This window comes from Glycine max, chromosome 17 (genome assembly GCF_000004515.6).
Source record: "Glycine max cultivar Williams 82 chromosome 17, Glycine_max_v4.0, whole genome shotgun sequence".
Classification (NCBI taxonomy): Eukaryota; Viridiplantae; Streptophyta; class Magnoliopsida; order Fabales; family Fabaceae; genus Glycine; species Glycine max.
The window spans coordinates 6,349,977-6,370,639 of NC_038253.2; the positions used below are offsets into that span (position 1 = coordinate 6,349,977).

General features: G+C 31.6%; 1 protein-coding gene, 1 non-coding gene and 1 pseudogene across 2 annotated transcripts; 1 reads left to right on the plus strand and 2 right to left on the minus strand.

Moving 5' to 3' along the window:
* Positions 1–436: 436 nt before the first annotated feature.
* On the minus strand, positions 437–1,795 carry LOC778097 (Dof4). Its single transcript, NM_001249601.2, has one exon. It carries the CDS (start codon positions 1,660–1,662, stop codon positions 760–762), a length of 903 nt encoding a protein of 300 aa, NP_001236530.2. The 5' UTR covers positions 1,663–1,795; the 3' UTR covers positions 437–759.
* A 10,329-nt stretch (positions 1,796–12,124) lies between these two features.
* On the minus strand, positions 12,125–12,228 carry MIR4373 (microRNA MIR4373). Its single transcript, NR_048699.1, has one exon. It is a non-coding gene; the product is annotated as a microRNA MIR4373 (primary transcript).
* A 3,399-nt stretch (positions 12,229–15,627) lies between these two features.
* On the plus strand, positions 15,628–20,579 carry LOC100807477 (uncharacterized; annotated as a pseudogene).
* Positions 20,580–20,663: the final 84 nt, after the last annotated feature.

The following is a 20,663-nucleotide window of genomic DNA, read 5'->3' on the forward strand; positions in this document are numbered from 1 at the left end:
AACCTACTCCTATCCCTCCCAATCCCAAATTTTCTTACTTTCATTTTCTGCACTTATCTTAATCTCACTAATGAAATCCCCACATACCAGACTCCCATCAATTTCACAATAGAATTGAAAACCAAAAAACAAGGGAGTTAGATTAGAATTAGAATTAGAATTTAACATACAACCAATACAATGTCTTCTCCCTACCTCATCCTCTCATTTCTTAATTCATTATTAACATGTTATCATATAATAATATTAAATAGGTAGTGTTGCCATAGTCATGCTGTTGAGTAATGGTACGGAAGGATTAGCGTCACACAACAAACATAAAAATCCGATTACAATTTACAAACCTAAACAACCAACTACTAAATAAACAAGGACGACGGGTGGATGACAAAATTAAAACACCCTGCTATAATTTCTCTGTTAATCAATCAAATTCCACATACATATATATTAAAACCTGAACTCAGAAAACAAAAAAGAGAGAAAGAAATCAGATACTGTAGAAACTAACATGGAAGTTAGTTGTGCATGCACATCACTAATTAATATCAAGCTCAATCACCCCCCAAATTTATAACTTCAAAAAAAAATATACACCGCGTAATTAATTATACCAAGTCCTTCCACTTCTCTTTCAAATTTTTTTAAAACTTTGGTTTTGATTTCCAATCTCCTTTACTCTTCTTCTTTTAAAGTTAAATTTATATAAGAAATAAAAAAAAAGGTGAGATAAGATTTAGAAGAGGCGTGAAAACATTTTCAGGGAAGATGAAAGAGAGAAGAAGAATTGTCGTGGTCAGACCAGTGAGTGTGACTCCAGTAAGCGTGATCAACGGTGTTAGGAAGATCAAACAAACCTTGATCTGCACCGCCCTGCCAATCCAACGATCCGAATCCTCCCCCGTGGCTGGTTTTACTATGCATCCCCGACAAATCAACGGTGTGATCGAGAAAGGAGTTCTCCGGCAACTTCAATTCTTCGTTGTTACTGCTAACCTTCTGGTAGTGCCACTGAAACGACGACGCATCGGGGAGAGTGGAGTTACCGAACCCGAACCCTGACCCTAAAGGTTCATTAGTGGAAGTAGTAGTAGTGATCAAACTGGTGAAAGGACCAATTTCAGAGAAGATACCACCGCAGTCCCCTGTTCCCTGCTCCAGAGAATTATTAGTTTCCAGAGCAGGGATCAACAACTTTGACTCTTGCATGTTGTTGTTGTTGTTGGAATCAGAGTTTAAAGTCTCCGGCGCCGACACGGCCTCGGTGGTGGTGGCAGCGGCGGCGGTGAGGCTGGAGCTCTCGCTGCTGGAATGAGAGTTGGAGTTGTTGTTGTGGTCGGGGTGCGGGGGTGGTGGCGGTGAAGCGGTTTCAGAGGGTGTTATTTTGTTGGGCTTGGAGGAGCGTTTGGATTTGCGGCAACCGCCGCCGACGGGGACGTTGCGGAGGACGCCGCCTTTAGTCCAATAGCGGCGGCAGTTCTTGCAGAAGTGGCGGGGCTGGGAGAGGTTGTAGTTGTTGTAGTAGCAGAACTTGGTGTTGAGAGAGTCGCAGCGGGGGCACTTTAAGGCCTGCTGGTTCTGATGGTGGGGTCGGAGCCTCCGGTCGGCGGATCCGGAGCCGGAGAAAAACCTCCCTCCGGGCATGGAGTGTATTTGCTGCATTTGGTGGATGAGATAGCACCTGAAACTAGTGTTGATGTCAGTGAGTGCGTCGTTGTTGTTGAGTGAACATGAGAGAGAGTGAGAAACAAATATCCCTGCCCTGCAACAACGTACTTCTTCTCTCTATCGTCTAATGTTATTATGTTTTCGGGTTTGGGAGGGAAGTGAATTGACCCAACGATCCCTTTAACATAGCCGTAACTACTTTCACAGCCGAACCCATGGACTTATTTAAATATCACCAAAATATCCTTTACTTACTATAACTCCTTACTAGTACTAGTACTACCACCTCTGTCATCTTCAACTTATTCAATATCCCAATTAAATACTACTATTTGAGTAATTTAATTAAACACTAGTTCAAATAAATATTGAATCTATGACAGTATTTATTATGTACAAATTAGGCTTAAGTGTATTTCTTTCTTCTTTTTTTGACAGTACTATGTAGTATTTCTATCTGATATGTATGGTAATTGTACCATTTTGTTTTGTTGAGTTTCAATTTAACAATTTATGTTAACATGATGACACTGATAGAAGTATTAACATGAAGACATGCATGGTATGATGTAACATGAGAAATAGAAGAATAAATTGTCAAAATGATGAACCCCAACCTTAAACTCTAATATTTACGATTATTAAATAATATATGGGTATTACTAATAAATGTCCTAGGACACTAGTTAAAAAAATAAAAAATAAATTATTTATTATAAAAATTATAGAAGAACGTAAAAAAATATTATAAATAACTCAATTTTATGTATTTCAATAAAATTTTATGATATATGGCATATTAATATATTGTTAATCTTCATAGTATTTTTAAAATATATTACTGTTGACCTATTTATTTTATTCATAGGGATATAGTACATCAAAATATCATTCTTGGGTATTTTAAACAAGTTTACATTTTAATATTTCTAGAAATTTCTTTTGAAATTCAAAATTATTTTAAATAAAAAAAATACATAAAAATAAATTAATATTTTTTAGGAAATATTTTTTCTTATTTTCATTGGAATACCTCATTTTTGTCTCTTCTTATGACGTGTTGTAAACTTCTTGGTATTGTAATTCTCAGGAATAAAAAAACATTATTTGACTTTACTAATCCTATTTAAAAAATGAAATTGTTTTTCTTCAGCGGCTCTCGATTGAAACTTGTTACTAGTATAAAATAAATAAAAGAATACATTATCAAAGGTATTTTGGAAGTTGTCTCATTAAATGGGGTATAATTAATTAAGATTTACTTATATTTTATATTGACATACATGTTTTTTTGTTGTCCATACATGAACTTTCGAGAGTTTAATATGCAATAAAAAAAATTGTGAAGAATATATATTTTATATGAAATTATCACACCAATTAAAATTATTTGTTGAAGAAATAATCAAATGTATTGGCATTGTATGTATCACATAAATCCATGAAACCATGGGTCTAAGTTTTTTTTTCCTGATCACACGTTTCAAAATTATAGGATTTTCAATAGAACAAGCCCTAAAGAGTAATTAATTATCATGACGATAAAGAAAACTTAGTTTTATTATTTATTAACCTTTAGACATCTCTTATTTAAACTCACACGAATTAAAATTAAATGTCTAAAGTTCATCAACAATTAATCACATTAGTGAACTCAAATATTATTAAATAAATTATAACATTATTTTATTTTTCATAAAACAAATATTATAATTAGTTGTTGCTGATAACATTATAGTTATGTACTCTCAATAAATTAAGAACTATTGTTAGTTTAATCCTTAAGTTAATTATTGTTTATCAAATAAATGAAAGAAGAAAAAGGATGAAAATATTTATTTAAGTGGAAACAGTGTGTATAGGATGTTACTATAAATAAAACTAGTAGTCCTAAGTTAGAGAGAATAATAGTAGTATTGAAAAGGAAGAGAGTTGAAAATGAGAGACGAAAGGGATGGATCGTACGGTGGGCACGTGGAGCGAAGCGAGGGGTGGTTGGAAGGTGTAATCCACAAAATCAGTTGTCTCATTGCCTTGTCTTGTCGGCCACCCTCGTTCGCAGTGAGTGCGAGTGAGTCGCATATTTATTTGATGAAAAATATTTCACCAACACTTTGTATCCTATTCAACGTCTAAAAATAAAGATGAAAAAATATAATAAATTTATAATGTGAAAAAAAGAATAAAAAAATAGGAAATATTAATAGAATATTTTAAAATTAAAAAATATTTGTCTATATTACACTTATTTAAGATTGTGCTGCATATCTAATATCTATCCATAACATAACTGAGTGTGTATGTGTGTAACAAATGGTGCAACCTAACCCACGTTGCCTCTTTCTATTGGTGGCATGTCCTTCTTTCATAAAATGTGAACGTCGCACCTCACTGTACCATGTATTTGACCTCCGTAACTGATGCCTTTCTTGTCCTCTTCTGCTCCTCTTTTCCTATAAATTAGTATAATTATTGAAGCCCAGCCTAGTCAAAATTACATTTTGTTAACGTTCTTCTTAGAACATGCATATATTATATTGTTTTTTTTTCATAAAAAGTCTTTTTAAGAAGTTAATAAATAATTGTTTTTAAAAAAAATATTTAATTTTTTAAGCAGACAACCATTCCTTGTTTGGTTACCATGAAAATGAGAAAAAAAAAAAAAGAGAATTGTGTAAGTGTTTCATCGAAAGAATTGTGTTAAAAAAATTGAATTTCAATGTGTATCTCACACTTTTCTATTTCTTATATATCAAATAATTTTAATTTAAATATTTTTACTCTATTTTCTTTCCTCATAACTAAATTCAGCCTCAATGATAAAGTACAATAAAATTATTGACTTATAAATATTCAATGTAAATGTCATATTTAAGATTAGATCTTCTTAATCTTAATCTGAGGCATTATATAAGTCCAGTAAATAATTAATTATGTTTACTCTCTTAAAAATTTTCATCTATATACATATATATTTTTAGTATAAAATTATATAAAATTAATTTTATATATTATTATTATAATAATGATTAGTGTTAATTAGTATAAAATTATACAGATTAGTTTGTAGCTTTATTATAATGCTTAAAGTAATAACTAATGTAAAATTATATAAAATTAATTGTGTGTTTGTTGTTATTATAATAACAATTAAGGTTATCATCATTTAATATAAAAATTAATTTTAATTTTATGTGTAAAAATAATAATTTTTATAAAAATTATTATTTATTAAAAGTTAAACATTTAAACAATTATAAAGCAAGAAAAAAAAATTCAAGCCCTCCCTTACAAGGTTTCCGGATCCAAGAGAGAGGATCATTAAATGAAAGATAAGATCAAACAAATTATAATTTTCAATAAATTTTAACTAATATAAAAATAATATGTTGCTAACATTTTTCACATGCCAAATATATCCTCGACAAGTAGGTAAATACTTGCTTAATGGGGATGGATTCAAGAGGGATTCAGATTTCATGCAGTTGAATATATTAACGCACTTACGCCCTTAGCTAATGATGACTATTTGATAAAAGATCGAACAAATCATATTTTAACTCATAAGTTAGGCTTAAAATTAACAGCCAAAATATGAAACATTCCATCTTTATTTATCAGTTCATGTTTACGTGATCGCATGAATGAAGCAAATCCAATTCCTTCCAAGAGAGGAAATTTATCCACAAAATTCAATGGAGATAAATGCCCGTATATGAACTATATATTATCCAACCGTTTCATACATGAACATATATAATTAAAATCTCTTATACACACACACACCGTGTGTGTGATTTTGTATATAAAAATAAAGTGTATATTTTTAAATATTTATTATTCTTATATTTTAAAATAAAAAAATTGTACAACTATTACTAATATCAGTAAAAGTTAATGTAATTATCTCTAGAATCTAGTATCTAGATTTTACATTAGAAATATTTTTCTAAGTTAGAAGTTAATCTTTGAAGTGATAGGGGTGAAGAAATTATAGGGATAGTGAAAGGTGTGGTGAGTACCTATTCTATAGCGAGAGAAAAAAAAAGCATGCAAAGGCATGCTGCCTGCAATATGTGAAGTTCAAAGTTGAGATCCACAAATATAGTAATAAATAATAGATTATATTTTAGTTCTAAGTTGAATTTTCTTGAAGATTAAAGAATAAAAACACGACATGTAAAAGGTATTAATTCACTTGAAACTGAGGAATTGTATATCTCATAATTTATCTGTGAATCGGCTCTTCACTTGTTTAAAACATATCTATAGTTGATCGACTTTCTTAGTCTAGAGTTTCTTCATGCTTTTGCGTACTTGAAACTAAACTACGAGATAATGTATTCTTGATCCACATTCGATAGATTATTAATATTCATGTTATTGTGCATTCGATCACCGAACAACTTTTATATGACTATCAAGAACCATACTACTTTAAAATATTAATATTTAAGTCGAGATTGATATCAAATGAAGGATAAGTGAAAGGAAAAATAAGAATAAGTTTTTACCATTTTTTAAGATATGCATATGGATTTTTTTATATAAAAAAAAGCATCACCTTCTTATTATTATTATTATAAAATTTAATTGACTTTTAACTCCTTGCCTATTTTGTTGATCCGTATATATGTCACGGCCAAATGTTGAACATTCGACGAGTACTAGCTGGAATACATGCGTTATATAATGTGAAGATATATGCTATCATTCAAAACTTGGAAATGTGGAATCGTCTTGCAAATTGAAACTAAGATCGTTCTTTGTTCCACCTGTTATTTCAAGGAAAGGAGCAGGAAAGAAGGACCACCATATCCAAACATAAGTGGTTACGTCGAAGTGAAATTACCCTAACGAGAACTGATTGGACAAATCAGTTTGACATGAAAGACAAGCACCATCGAGTACACATACCCTCTAGTTGATTAATAGATTCAAAAATGCTAGTTCTAATTCTTCTCGTGTTATTATTATGATTATGTGATTGGCAATTTGGCATAGTGTGCCGGGCGAATAGTACTAGTAGTAGGGGCAGGCACAGTTAAGTTTAACTGTTTAATTAAACACATAGGAGATGAGACACCCCCTTAATTATTCTATTCCAACTAATTTGGTTGGACAAAAATTGATTCATGGACCCCTGTACCTAGCTAATTAAACCCTATTAATTTTTCCCCGCTAGCCAAAACTATATATAATTGCACATAATTTAAATCCATATCAGCCGGTCAGCAACATATGCCTGCTATTTATGCAAGAGTTAATTGCTCTTCTTCATCAGAGCATCATCGGCGTGTGATTCAAGCTTTGATCCCGTAACACTCCAGGCCCTACTACAACTGGGAGATTAGCTATGACTAGCTGTGTGCTAAGTGTTATGATTAATTATTAGTATCTACATAGCCGTCCATTGACTACTACATACACACTCAATTTGGGTGCAAATACGACCACGAGTTAGAAACAATTAAGCACCACTTGATCTAATTATGGCTTAGATTTAATTAGCCATAATTAAGGAGGATGAGTTAAAGTCTAACCGTGGCCAGCAATGGAGGCAAGAGAAATGAATTAGATTGAAAATGTGCAATGCACATTAGGTGGCTAGTCAAATGAAATAATTGGCGAATAGGAAGTGAGTGTGAGACATGTTAAGGAGTGGAACAAAATGGAGTAGTGAGGTGATGGGAACATGTTCACATGCACATGGGACGGTACTTGTCCACATCTCACAAAATGAAAACTCAAGTCTAGTTTAGTTTGTGTTGCGAATGGGGTTATTCTTGTTCCCAAGTGGAAGTGAATTAGGTTTTATATTGGGGGGTCCTTGAGATCGAGAAAGATACGGTATTCGTGGTTTAATGGGTGTCGCTATCACAACCCTCCAACTATGCCCGAGACCCAGTCGGTTGGAGTGAACCCATCTGGGCCCTACGCTAGCCCTATCTTCTTCATTCCGTCTTCCTACACACTGCACCATGACTCTACTCTCTACCTACTCTTCATTTCCTTCTCCATGCTATGCTCTCTCACTCCACCCATTATTGCCTGTCCCAACTTATTCTTCTTTATTCTATTTCACTATACCTCTATTACTTTACGTGTCTATTTAGTTTCATGTTAAGAAACTAATTTTCAGTTAAAGTATAACTCAAAATTAATTATAAATTCAAATAAATATTTATATATAAATCACATTACTTCAAACATAAAAGAAGAAGAAAAAATTCTAACTAATTTATATCAATCTATTAGGGTCATCAGGGGTTTGGATAGTATATAGAAGATTTTAAATTCTACCAATGAAGTTTAGTAGAACTAATAGAAGGATTAGTTTCTTATAAAATGATAAATCAAAATACAAATCTGCATGGAAAAAGTTATACATATTTAGTGTTCGACTACGTCTCAAGCAAAATTATTTTTAAAGTAGGAAACCTTTTTTGAAAAATTTGAAGTTCTAAGTTCTAAGTCTATAGTTATACTCAGTAAAAAAAAAACCTCTATAGTTATATAAGACTCAAATGGAACATTGAAAAAATTAAATATTTTATAAGATTTCTCAAAAGCTTACTTAATAATCTTATTTTTAAATAGTAATTTAATTGAAAGTAAAGGATTTCTTTTATCAAATACAACTAAAAAAGATTATTAAGAAACTAGTGAACTAAATAAGAATCAGGTTAAACTTATATTTCAAGCTTTATGTGATAGATTTATTTTTTAAAATAGATTGTCTCCACTAATCTCTACTTCCAAGTTTAATTTAGATTTGTCATCCATTGTTTACTAATAACGACAATAATTTAATTAATAACATACACACACAGAATTTGTAAGGATAACGGATTGAATAATCTCAAACCCCAACTTAGGGGATACATCAAAATCTCACCCAAATATGTAGCTTCCTATTAATCTGTTGTATTAATTGCATATTTTAGAGTATAAAAAACATATCAGATATTCCTTCATTAGACAATACTTAAATTACATCCTGCTTGCTCTTTTGTCTTTGTAATTGATGGTCAAATTGCTTAGCCTGGTGCAAAAGCATGCAGTTCATAATATCTCATATTTATAGTGAGGACAAAAATTGTGCAGATAAATTAACTACCTATAGCATAGCATAATTTCTCAAGAATTCACATGGTTTGATTTAACCCCAAGTTTCATTAGGAGGTTTTTTTCCTTTTTTTTCCATAGCAGGGTGGACATTTCTAGTTTTAGGTTGGGATTTTCTTTTTAGCAATATTGGTATTGAGATATTTGGCTTTGGTCCTCCTCTCGTGTTGCTCATTATTTTTCAATTTTTTTAATAAATTTTATGGTGTGTCGTAAGTGATTAATAGGGTCTGGGATGCCAACTGAGTTGGAATCTCTTGCCTTATAGGGATTTTTTTTGTAAGAAAAAAAAATAGGGGGGAAATGGTGTCTCAATCACCTTGTTAGTGATATTATTACATGCCAAATTTTACCTTAAAAAAATTACTAGTATTTTTGTCAAATCAATTATAATTTTTTTAAGAAAAATCTAAGTACATACCGCTTTATTCCCGAATCAATTATACACAGTTTTAAATTTTTAAAAGCACTATCATTCTAAGTCAAGTTTATACATTGTAACAAAAAAAAAAAAAAAGTTTATACACCTATCCAAACAAAGACTATTGCACTATAACTTAAGCACGTGCAAGAGTTGATTTATTTACTATTCAACGTTCGAGAGTTGATGGAGAACCGAAAAATAATCAATCCGTGTAACTGTCAAACTAGCTGTTAGCAAAAGGTGGCAGAAGTTACGTGCTGGAATGAAGGTTCTGAAAAGGAAAAATAATAATGGCCTCCCAACAAGCCACAACTCATATATATATATATATATATATATAATAAAAATTAAATTATTTGAATTCTATTTGAGTTTCAACATCAAATTAGTTCATATCTTTTTATCTTAATAAACCAAAATATTAGGACAAAAAATATAACTCCTAAGAAAAACTCAAAAAAAAGATGAATATATAGGACAAGTTCAAATCCAGACATATTGATGCTATTGACTCTTCAGTCACTGATTTCAGTTTCTTAATTAATTACTTGGCTTCTAATAATGTAAAACTGGATGATATGGCAATAAAAGTGAAGTTAAATTCATACATTGGTCTACCACATGTCCTCTGCTTTGGTTATAGCCTAGTTAACCCAAACAAATAATTTGTTTAGTACAATATGGTTACGCGGAACATGAACCTCCCCTGTGTAAGAATTAACCCAATTGAGTACGAAATCAACTACACTATCATACAACCCGTAGTATAATATAATTAGTTTATTATCCAAATTACTAGCAAAAGTGTGCATAATTAAACCTTTAAAATTTAAATGAAGGTTATACATCTTAAAATGGTTAATTTGGAAACGTAGAAATGAAAATCATTTTCAGTGGAAATAATAATAATTCATGAAGAGGTTGGATAACCTCTTTTGAGTGAACCTGGAGTATTACTATCCGAGATTCAGAGACTAATGAATAATAATAGTAATAATAATAATGTAATAGCAAAAGCTTAAGATATTATCTAAGTGCCTGTAGGTCTAGGAAAATGGTTACGTGAAGTTTGTTATGGAATTTGTTATAATACGAGACACGTAAGCTTTATATATATCTCCAATAATGCATGTTCCCCTTGTCTTAAACAAAGATGACGACGGATGGTTCACCCAGAAATCAATAAATTTTACATAATGATGGTGCAATAGCTTTTTTTGAAGTTACACACGAGCTAGAAGCATTACCCACGGACCCAATATCCACTTCAAAATTTGATTCATTTCATTGCCCTGTTTTTCTCCCTCGGGTCACCATCCAAAAGAGTACACACAAATAGATGCAAACACCTTTTTATTTGGAGCAATGGAAAAGAAAAATATTCCTGAAGAAACACAAGTTACATTTGCTGTTTTTGTTTGTTTGTTAAACAAGAATCAAGAGCCACTCCTTTTGGGGTATCTTATGAGCATGTCCAAAACATTTGCCTGAAGCTATGAAACTATGTTGGAGATATTATATATGCATGTTGTTGTCAAGTGCAATTTTTAAGTGTTTGTCAGCACAAGTTCATGTAGAGTGGAGCAGCAAATTTAAGCTATGCAGAGGGGTAATTCAAAGTTATTCTTACATTATTTTCATATTTTTTAAATTTATAATTTTATTTCAAATTATACTATTAGATTAAAACAATTATCATATAAATTATATTTATAAAATTTTAGATTAATTTTAAATTATTTTATACTTCATTAATATATATATGTATATATATCAAAATTAATACAATACATACATATATATATATATATATATATATATATATATATATATATATAACAACTATTGAATTATTTTGTTGTTGTTTAATTTTTACAATACTCACGTGCATTAGTGTATACATATATACGCGCACACACAAGGGTGAACTGATGAGGATGCACTACCTGAGGGACAAGTCTCTTAAATTAACTTTACATAAATATAACTTTTCATGGACATTTAATTCTATCAATTTATCCATTGGAATTGGATTGACATTTTTATTGAGTATATAAAATTTACAAAAATACTTAATTGGTTTACAAAAAAAATTGTCCTTAACAATTTTTTTTTTTGGTAAAGTGTTTGTTTATTTGGTAGGTAAATACTTCACAAACTAAAGAGAAAAACTGAATATTTTTATTTAAAAATATAAAATACTAATAAACCAATCCAAGAAAGTCACATTTTTATCATTTTTATTTTATTTGTTGGTTTTTTGAAATTTCCAAACTTTTTATTAGTATGTTATAAAGAAAAAATAAGCTAAATATGAAAAGCTTAAATAACTTGCAAATAATAAAGCCCAACCTGCTAGAAAACATTCACAACTTCTAACGGCTTATATGAACTAAGAAACGTACCCAAGCCGAAAACAAAAGCATCAGAATAACTATTGTAATTGTAATAAACTAAAAAGTAAAAACATACCACAAGCCTGGGACCAAATATTTCAACATTACTTAACTAAGAACGAGACAAAAAAAAAATCTAATTATCAATTGACAACACCTTTTTTTTAAGGAATCAATTGACAACACTATAAAAAGTAGACCCCTTTAAACACAACCATCCACTATACTAAAGGGAGTTGCATCCGGCATTGAGTATTTTTGTTGGGGCACCCAGTAACTTTTTAAAATACCAGCAATACTCTGATGTATTTTCAATTACAAATAGCAGTTATATTTTTTCATTTCGTCAACGTCTTTTTTTTTCACAAATTTTTCGTAACTTAGTGTAAGTTGCTTTTGTTAAGGATGGTTTGAAAGCGTATTTGATCTCCAGTGGTGTACGTGAATTTTTTAGAAGTATACGGTAATTTTTGATCGATTTTTATCGTCGAAAAATGAGATGAGTGCCAAAAAAGATGACACACGTACGGATTGACAATCTGTATGGCCATACGGATTACTGATCCTTATGAACCATACGAATTGTCAATCCGTACGTACGTCAACTTTTTTTATACCGGCATTTTTTTTATACGAATTACAAAAAAAATTAACAAAAAAACCAAAAATAACAAAAATTTTGCAATGATAAAACAAATGAATTCACATAATATTTTAATGATTAATTTTAATTCAGTTATTGCTTAAATTTAGTTATTAATTTTAATTTACTAATTGGTTAAATTTAGCAATGATAAAATTTAATTTAGTCATTAATTAAAAATAATTTATTTCAAAAATATGACCAATTTTTTTTCAAAATAATGGGATAATATTAGACATTACAAAAAACTATTATATATAAGTTGCAGCAAATTTAGAATCAACACATGATAAAACAATTATTATAAGACAACTATTATATAAATAAATTGTTCAGAAGTAATTGAAATGTTCATAGTAATTAAAATGTTCAAAATCTTAAAATGTTTATAAACATGGCCAATAAAGCACACGGTTAAGGGTGGGATCAATGAATTCAAAAACGATTTCCATGTCAGCTTTCAAGGACAAGGTTTCGCAGAAATGTTTCCATCCAGCTCCAATTTTAAGTGTCTTCCTCCAATGATTGAACACAAGCCGGCATTTTGTAACGTTCTCCAAGTGCAAATGAGTTCAGCCTTTGTCTTTAAGAAAATAATACATGTTGCTTGGAACGTCCTAATATTAAGAATAGTGTTATGTCAGCAATTTATGTAATGAAATTTAAAACTTGAAAAATAAAGAAATGCTGACAACTAAATTAGGAAGTTGCTTACCAGACTACTACAAGTAACTTTCTGTCCAGTGAGATAAACCTTGAAGCTAACAGAGCCTGACACTTGATGGTATAAAGAGTGTCATCTTGGGAATGATCTGGGTAGACAACTGGTCTTGAATATGATAAGAAAAAATGCACTCTTACCATAATGATACAAGGATACAAGATGATCTCCGGTCAGCTGGTAAAAATCTCGTAGTGTTGTCCACCCTACTACAATGGCCTGGTCCCTAGCGTGAACGGTCTGGAAAAAAGCCTCTGGTGGAGTCGCGACATTCTACATTATGTTTGTCAATTCCCTTCATTCCTCGTGCTCTTCAATTGTTAATTCTGACATGATTAACATTCAAGCAATTAACAGACATTTAAGCACAAGACAAAATTAACATTCAAGTAACTATATGTTAATTCTTACTAGGCACATTCGCAAGAAGTTGTTTTAGTTTCTCATTGAGACTGATCCAATGTGATGACGACGCACAAGAGTGTGACATTCTAAAATATATTTGACAAATAATATTTAAGTATTTTTGTTCTACTTTTCCTATTTCTAATCTAATGTTTGTGTTAAAAAACTAATATAATCTAATAAAAATTGTAATCTAATCCTACTAACATTTTTCTGTTTCTAATCTAATGCTTGTGTTAAAAAACTAATCTAATCTAAATTGTAATCTAATCCTACTAACATTTCTTAGATAAACTGAATAATAAATAAATCATTCATAAAATTAATAATAAACAAACTAAAATCAACATAAATATCCTTCATTTTTCCTATTTTTGTTCTAAAAAAAACCTTTTTAAAAATAAAAAAAAATTTGAAAAAAAAACCATATGGATTGACAATCGGTATGAAGGAAATGTTTTTCTTTAAAAAAAAAACATACAGATTGACAATTCGTATGACTATTTCACTATAAAAAATAGTTTTTAAAAAAAGCCATACAGATTGGTAATCCGCATGACTATTTCACTAAAAGTAAAATATTTTTTTTTTAAAAAAAAAGTCATACCGTATGGCTATTTCATTTAAAAAAATAGTTTTTTTAAAAAAGTCATACGGATTGGCCGTATGCAGCCAATCCGTATGGTCTTTTCATAAAATAAGCATGGAGCAGACAGAGAACCACAGAACAAGACGTCTAACAATACACAAAACACAAAACAAGCAACAATAATGCAAATCAAAACACAAAACAATACAGCAAGACAGAACAAGAACCACAGAAGGAAGAAGATTCACTAACCTCGACGGGAGAACAAGACGCTGCAACAACAAGGAAATAAAGAGGAGGCGACGAAGAAGAGGCCGCAACCAACAGTGGAGAGGCCGTAACCAACAATGGAGAGGCCGTTGAAGAAAAAGAGGCAGTGTAGAAATGAAGCCACGAAGTGGAGAAGGGCCGTTCTCTCGGAGAAAGAAGAACAATCATTCTCTCGAAGGAAGAAGAAGAAATTTCAGAAATGCACAGTTACTCGTACTCGTACGACGAGTCACTGTGCTGCTTTTATAATAAAGGGTGAAAGGCATTTTCGTCGTTTCACCCACATTGTTAGGTGGCTCAAGCAATTGCCTAAAGTAAACTAATTTACCATCCCTGGTCCATTGGGCTTGACCCAAAAGTGTAGCCGACTTCAATTTTAGAACTATCCTTTTGTGTCTTCAAACTTGTTATTTTATTCTACGTCACATGCATTTTTTTACGGAAAATAAATATATTTAAATCTTGTAAGATTACTATAAACGAAAAATTCATTTTTAAAATATATAACTGTATATTAAAAATTCAAACTTGATATCAGTTATTAAACCGAAACGATGTATCAAATTTAGGACTAACATAATTGTATCAATATGTCTTAGAGGTTGCACTTACTAGTTAGAAACAAATATGTGCTCATATCAATTCATCATTACACCCCAAGTCTGGGTTCTTATTCTTAATTTCTCATCGTGCTGTTGAAATTTGAAAGTCTGCCGATGGAACCTTTGAGGACACCCTAGGTTAGTAGAGCTCATGATCAAAGTAACGAGTTCACACACTTACACACCCACCCACACACTGCAACCACACCTGCACAGACACACTTACATAGTTACACGTACATTATCCCACTTTATGTCAATTGTGTTCCACAAAATATAAAGAAATTATTTTTAGGATTAGTAAAAAAGAAAAATGCAAAATAAATTAATATCGAAACTATAATTATATATTAAATAGTTCAAATTATTTTAATTAATATTAGACCTTTCCTCACGTTTGCATGTCTTGATCCCAAAATTTATCACTTTTATGAGAAACCCGTTGGCAAAATTCAAAAGCAATCAGAAAGACAAAAGGCTAAGTGTGTCTTGGAAATTGGGATGATCATTGGAAGAATCATGGTATTCACGGGTTGGAGAAAATGAAATCCGAAGATTGATTTTAATTACTTTAATTTGGTTTGGATGTCAATTTTTTTTTTACTACTTCTTACCTATTATTTAAAATTATTTCAACTTCAGATTCAGAATCAAAACAGACTCAAATTTAAAACTTTTTTATAAAAAAAATCTAAAATCAGATATCCAATGTAAAACTAAACACGCACCAAGGTCATATCTTTTTCTTATTTTTTAATAACAAATGGAAATAAAATAATATGAAAAATGAGACATGGTTGTATCCAAAAAAAGAGACAGAATCACAGTACGTGTTACCCTGCACTGGTTCTTCTGTTTCGTTGCCCAATCAAAAATCACCTAGTTAACTTCTTCTGTGAATTCCTTTTTCTGAAATGAAGTTAGAAATTCTTGTAATCAAAAGAGAAATAGAGAAAGATGGAGCTGTGGAACAGAGCCCGAGGCTTTGCGGAAGAAGCAGCGAAACGATCACAGTAACTGTCGTTGGGATCTAGAGCTACCAAATTCACCGAAATCATAGCAGAAACCACCAAAGAAATCGCAGCGCAAGCTTCCAGGTACTTGCCCCAACCTTCTATCATAAACGGCGTCTATCTCCACCGTTTTGGCATCACCCAAGAGTTGAGGGAGTTCGTCGAAGGAATTACCATCACTACCTTTGAGGATTTTCCCCTTCAAGGTTTCTTTCTTTTTACCCCTTTTTTTTTTATTGTGTGTGGATTAGGGTTAAGTGCAATGATGGTGCAGTTATGTGTCCATGAGCTATCAATAAATAAATAAAGTTAAACTCTGTTTCATTAAATGAGAAATGGAAAATAGAGGATGGAATGAATATAATTTGCAACCAAAGTTGTCATATTCTAAACTGAAAACGAGAGAATTTTAATTTATTTTCTAGTTTTTCTTTCTGTTATTTAAAACATGTTTTAAATGATTTTTTTTTATTCATAGCAAACACAATTAGTTCATTACTAATGCTACCTACCAAATTTGAGGAGTTTATGACAGTTTTGGTTCCCATCCATTTGCAGATGATACGGAATTGTCTGATGTTCCTGCAGTTTCAAATGTTAGGCAGGATCTAACCGAGTGGCAGGAAAAACATGCCAGGCTTGTTCTTTCTACAGTCAAGGTAGCATCTTTTTTTAATGTGCTTTTGTGAATCACAAAATGTTATCATTTCTATGTAGGGCATGGGTGCTTTTATCAATGTTAATGGACTACATAGTACATAGTTTCTCAGTTCTTTCATTAAATTTAAGAGAGGCATCGGTTATTCATTGTTTTACTAACATGTAAATAGTGTTGGCTAAGAAGTTCAGTTTTCTTTTTAGTCAAGAGTTTAGTCCTAGACTCTTAAACATGCTTTTTCTTTTCTTTTTTATTTTTCAGTATTCATATTAACTTGAAAACATTACATGCCTTGGATATGATTGCATCTGGTTTTATCTATGTATTCTTGTCTTAGTGATTTATTTTCTCCAGAGAAATTAGAAAGGTTGAGTATGATGAAGGTACCGGCAGTGTTTGATGCTGATCTGAGGATTAGGATTGGGCTGTGAAAAGATTTGTGCCTTTGGTTGTTTGTTATTGAGCGCCAAGGCCTAGATTGATTAGGGGTAAAGGTCCTGATAGATATTGGACAAGTAATAATTTGCATCTAAATCCTTCCGATTAATTGCGAAAAAATGTTCTCTTTGTTTGCTTACCTACAAGTAGTCATAGACGACAGATAAAAAAATTATGACCATTGGAATGGGAAGTGTCTAATATTTATCAACTTGTCCAGAAAATTACTCAACTAGGATACTTCGTAAATTGAAACCAATGTTTGGGATAAAATAGTATCATGGAGTAGCTGTGAGTCTGAAACATATAAATACAATAAAAGTTGTAGAGTGAGTATGAGATTCAGAAACTGTGATTTATTTGTGTCTTAATTAGTGTTGACCTTTGTGTTCTAGGAGGTGTTGTCTGTTTATGTGAGGAAGAGAGAAAGAGGGAGGGGGATAGAACAATGGTGTAAGAGTTAACAATCCTGAATTGCAGCAAGGTGAGTTATGGCTGTCTTTTTTCATGCTCCTGTAACTGTCACCTTGCCAGATCCACTCGTGATGATCGGTGACATGCTGCCATGGTAGAATTGATGCTTGGTATTCTGATATCCAAGTTTGTTTGAGCAAATCATTGGGTATTTGGGTCAAATACATTGCATGTTTTTGCGTTAATCTAGCATGAATAAAGTAAAATTTGTCACCTATGTATATGGATTGGTTTGTGTATACATGTCATAATGTATTCTAAGTCAATTACAATTCCACTTTTTCTTGTAGTTGTAATTGTAACAGTCAATGTACTCCCACTCACTATTCATTTTATTCTTTGTTACAGGAGATTTCAAGATTGAGGTATGAACCGTGTCCACAAGTCATGAAAGAGAGGAAGTTTTGGAGAATATACTTTATACTTGTGAATAATCACATTGCACCGTAAGTACTTTATCTTGTAGCTTGAGTATTTTGGTTTTCGCATTAAATATTGTTTTTTGAAAAATATGATTTAGTTTTTTAAATGAGACCTCATACAGAATGTTGGTTGAGATTTTGAAAATTTGGTTGGATGTGCATAAATTATTAATACAATAACTTTTGCAGATAATTGCTACACTTGTACTTGTTAGAAATATCATGCTAGTTATACATGAAATGCGTCTAGAAATTAACTCATGCTCTTCAACCTAGGTTATACTGTTATAGTCATATGATTTCTGACAGCAATGAGAATAAGTACATGGAAGGTGATAAACTAAAATCATCTATACAAGTAAAAGATCATGAAATGACGATGGAACCCTTAAACACTGAATTGATCTCCAATCAAGAGGTGCAAGAAGTGAAAAAAGAGACCAAATCTTCAAATTCATCAACTGAGCAAGACTTCGATGTTTTTAAAATAAAGCAAAGTTCTTTACCCTTATTATGCCCTTGTTTGGAGGGGAACAAAAGTGAGAGCTTGAGGGGATTATTCCCTTTCCATGTTTTTTCCTTCCACCCGTCATCCGTAACATTTTTTATTGTCAATTTCTTGACGACTCACATTACGACACTTCACACAACTTTCTTATTGGTTAGAACTTTCCACCAGTCAGAAGCTTCCGTAGGTAGTCCTTTCCGAAACCTCAACAATCAGTTTTGTTTGCTTCCAGAAACAATGACTGTTCTCACAAATCAACATGAAACTTTTCAGCGTGTTTTGTTCTCATTAACACGCTTTTTGGGAAATTTCTCAGAAGGTTACCCATCCCATAACTACTTCAAGCCAAACACGCTTAATTATGAAATTCTTATGTGATAGACTACCAAAAAGTAGATGCATCTTGTTAGTATAGGTAGTACCAATTAATTTTTTTAAGTCATCCTCAACTTGTACAACCTCCACAGCCTCTGGAATGCTTTCATTGTGGTGTGATTCATCCGGGGTGTTAAGTCATCCAAATAAGTAATGTAGTTTAAACTCTTAACTTTCTCAATCAATGCAGTGAGAACTAAAGCTAAGCCAACTAGATGGACTACCATTTTCTTCATGTTAGCCTGTTTATTATTCTATACCACTATGTTCTCTAGAGTTCGAGAAATATATCCAATGATAGTATGTTCCTTTGAGTATATTAGTTGGAATATAGAATAATATGTGCTCTGGGTGGTTCGTTTTTTCTTGGATGAATTTAAATTTTGAAGAGTTTATATTTGCCAACAGTCTCTCTGGTTTTTCAGATGATGGTGATGGGGGATATGATGATGATTTGGACAAACTGATGGATAACTCGGTAAGCAAGAAATAATCTGTACTAGTTATGGTATATATATACTCACTTGCTATTTAGGATTATGTTGGCAAACATAACTTATAGATTTGTTAAAATGTTTCCAAAACTGTAGCTTACTACTATATTCCTTTTTAAAAACCCGCAAGAGTATATTAGAAAACCCGTGTGTGTATATGTCTCTTCTCATTCCTTTAGTAAATGTTATCTTTAAAATAAAATTAAATAAAACTTTTTCTTCATTATGCAAGAAAATGCTTGTCTGTGCTTGACAAAAAATTACAATTTGAAATACTTTTGGGGGTTAAATTAAAAATCTGATCCCTACATTTGATGCTACTTTTCATTTTTGTTCGTATATGGAAAAACATTTTATTTCTACTTGAAAAGTCGATTACTAAATGGTTCATCATTTGCTATCGTTATAAATCTGTTAGATTTAGTCCTTGTGCTTGCCAATATTTTTTTATTTTGTCCCTACACGAAACAGATATACACTTTGTTTTGATCCTTGCAAGAGGGAGAGAGAGAGAGATTTCATCCATACACTTGTTGCTGTTAAATCTAAGTATTTGGTAAATTTCCCGTCGTGTCAATTCTTCTTTTTGTCATTCTACTGATATACTCGATCAAGCCTTTTTTCTTTTCTTGGATGACAAAGTAGTAAAAGGGTTTAGCCTTTCCATTTGAAATTATAAGCAACTGCTTGCTTTTGTATTGCCATAATCCTAGCTTTTGTTGTAAGGACTAAGGACATTAGTATTCAGTATTCACTTGTGTAAGAATTTGGAAATGATCGTTGCTTGCTTACTATTACCAAAGTAGGGGATGACGGTATTGACTTATATAGACCTTGGCAGTAATAGTGATTTTTTTTTTTTGTCAGTAGAAGACTATTGAACCATATTGGATACCTTTTTCCCATAATAGAAGACTTATTCGGCCCAATTGGAACTTCATTTTGATTTGAAACTTTATTAAATCATTAACTGAAATTGGCGGCATTTATATTACTAATTTATTATATTACTTATTTTAATGTACAGGATGATGAGAAAGGGAAATCATAGATGGTGCTTGAAATTATTGGCTGACAATAAATAAGTGGTTGCAACATGCCTGAGAATATACACGATGAAATGAGGCTTAATTTATTGATGCAACACATACGGTGGCTGATCTGTTCCATTTCCATGATGCCTACATTTATTCTTTCAACCCTTTCCTGCCCCTTTATTTATGTTAGATGTTTCCTGGCGTTGGGTTTGTGATTAAAAAAATATTCATTATTTGGTGTCTACTTTTGTTAGTTTTTTTATGTAAAAGATACACATTAAATGTACTGAAAGGAAAAGGAAAAATCATACAGATATTGCTTGTCCCGCCATGTGTATACTTAGACTGGTTTGGTTTGTGGTCAGACCCCCACCCCCTCTTCCCCACGTTTGGATGTA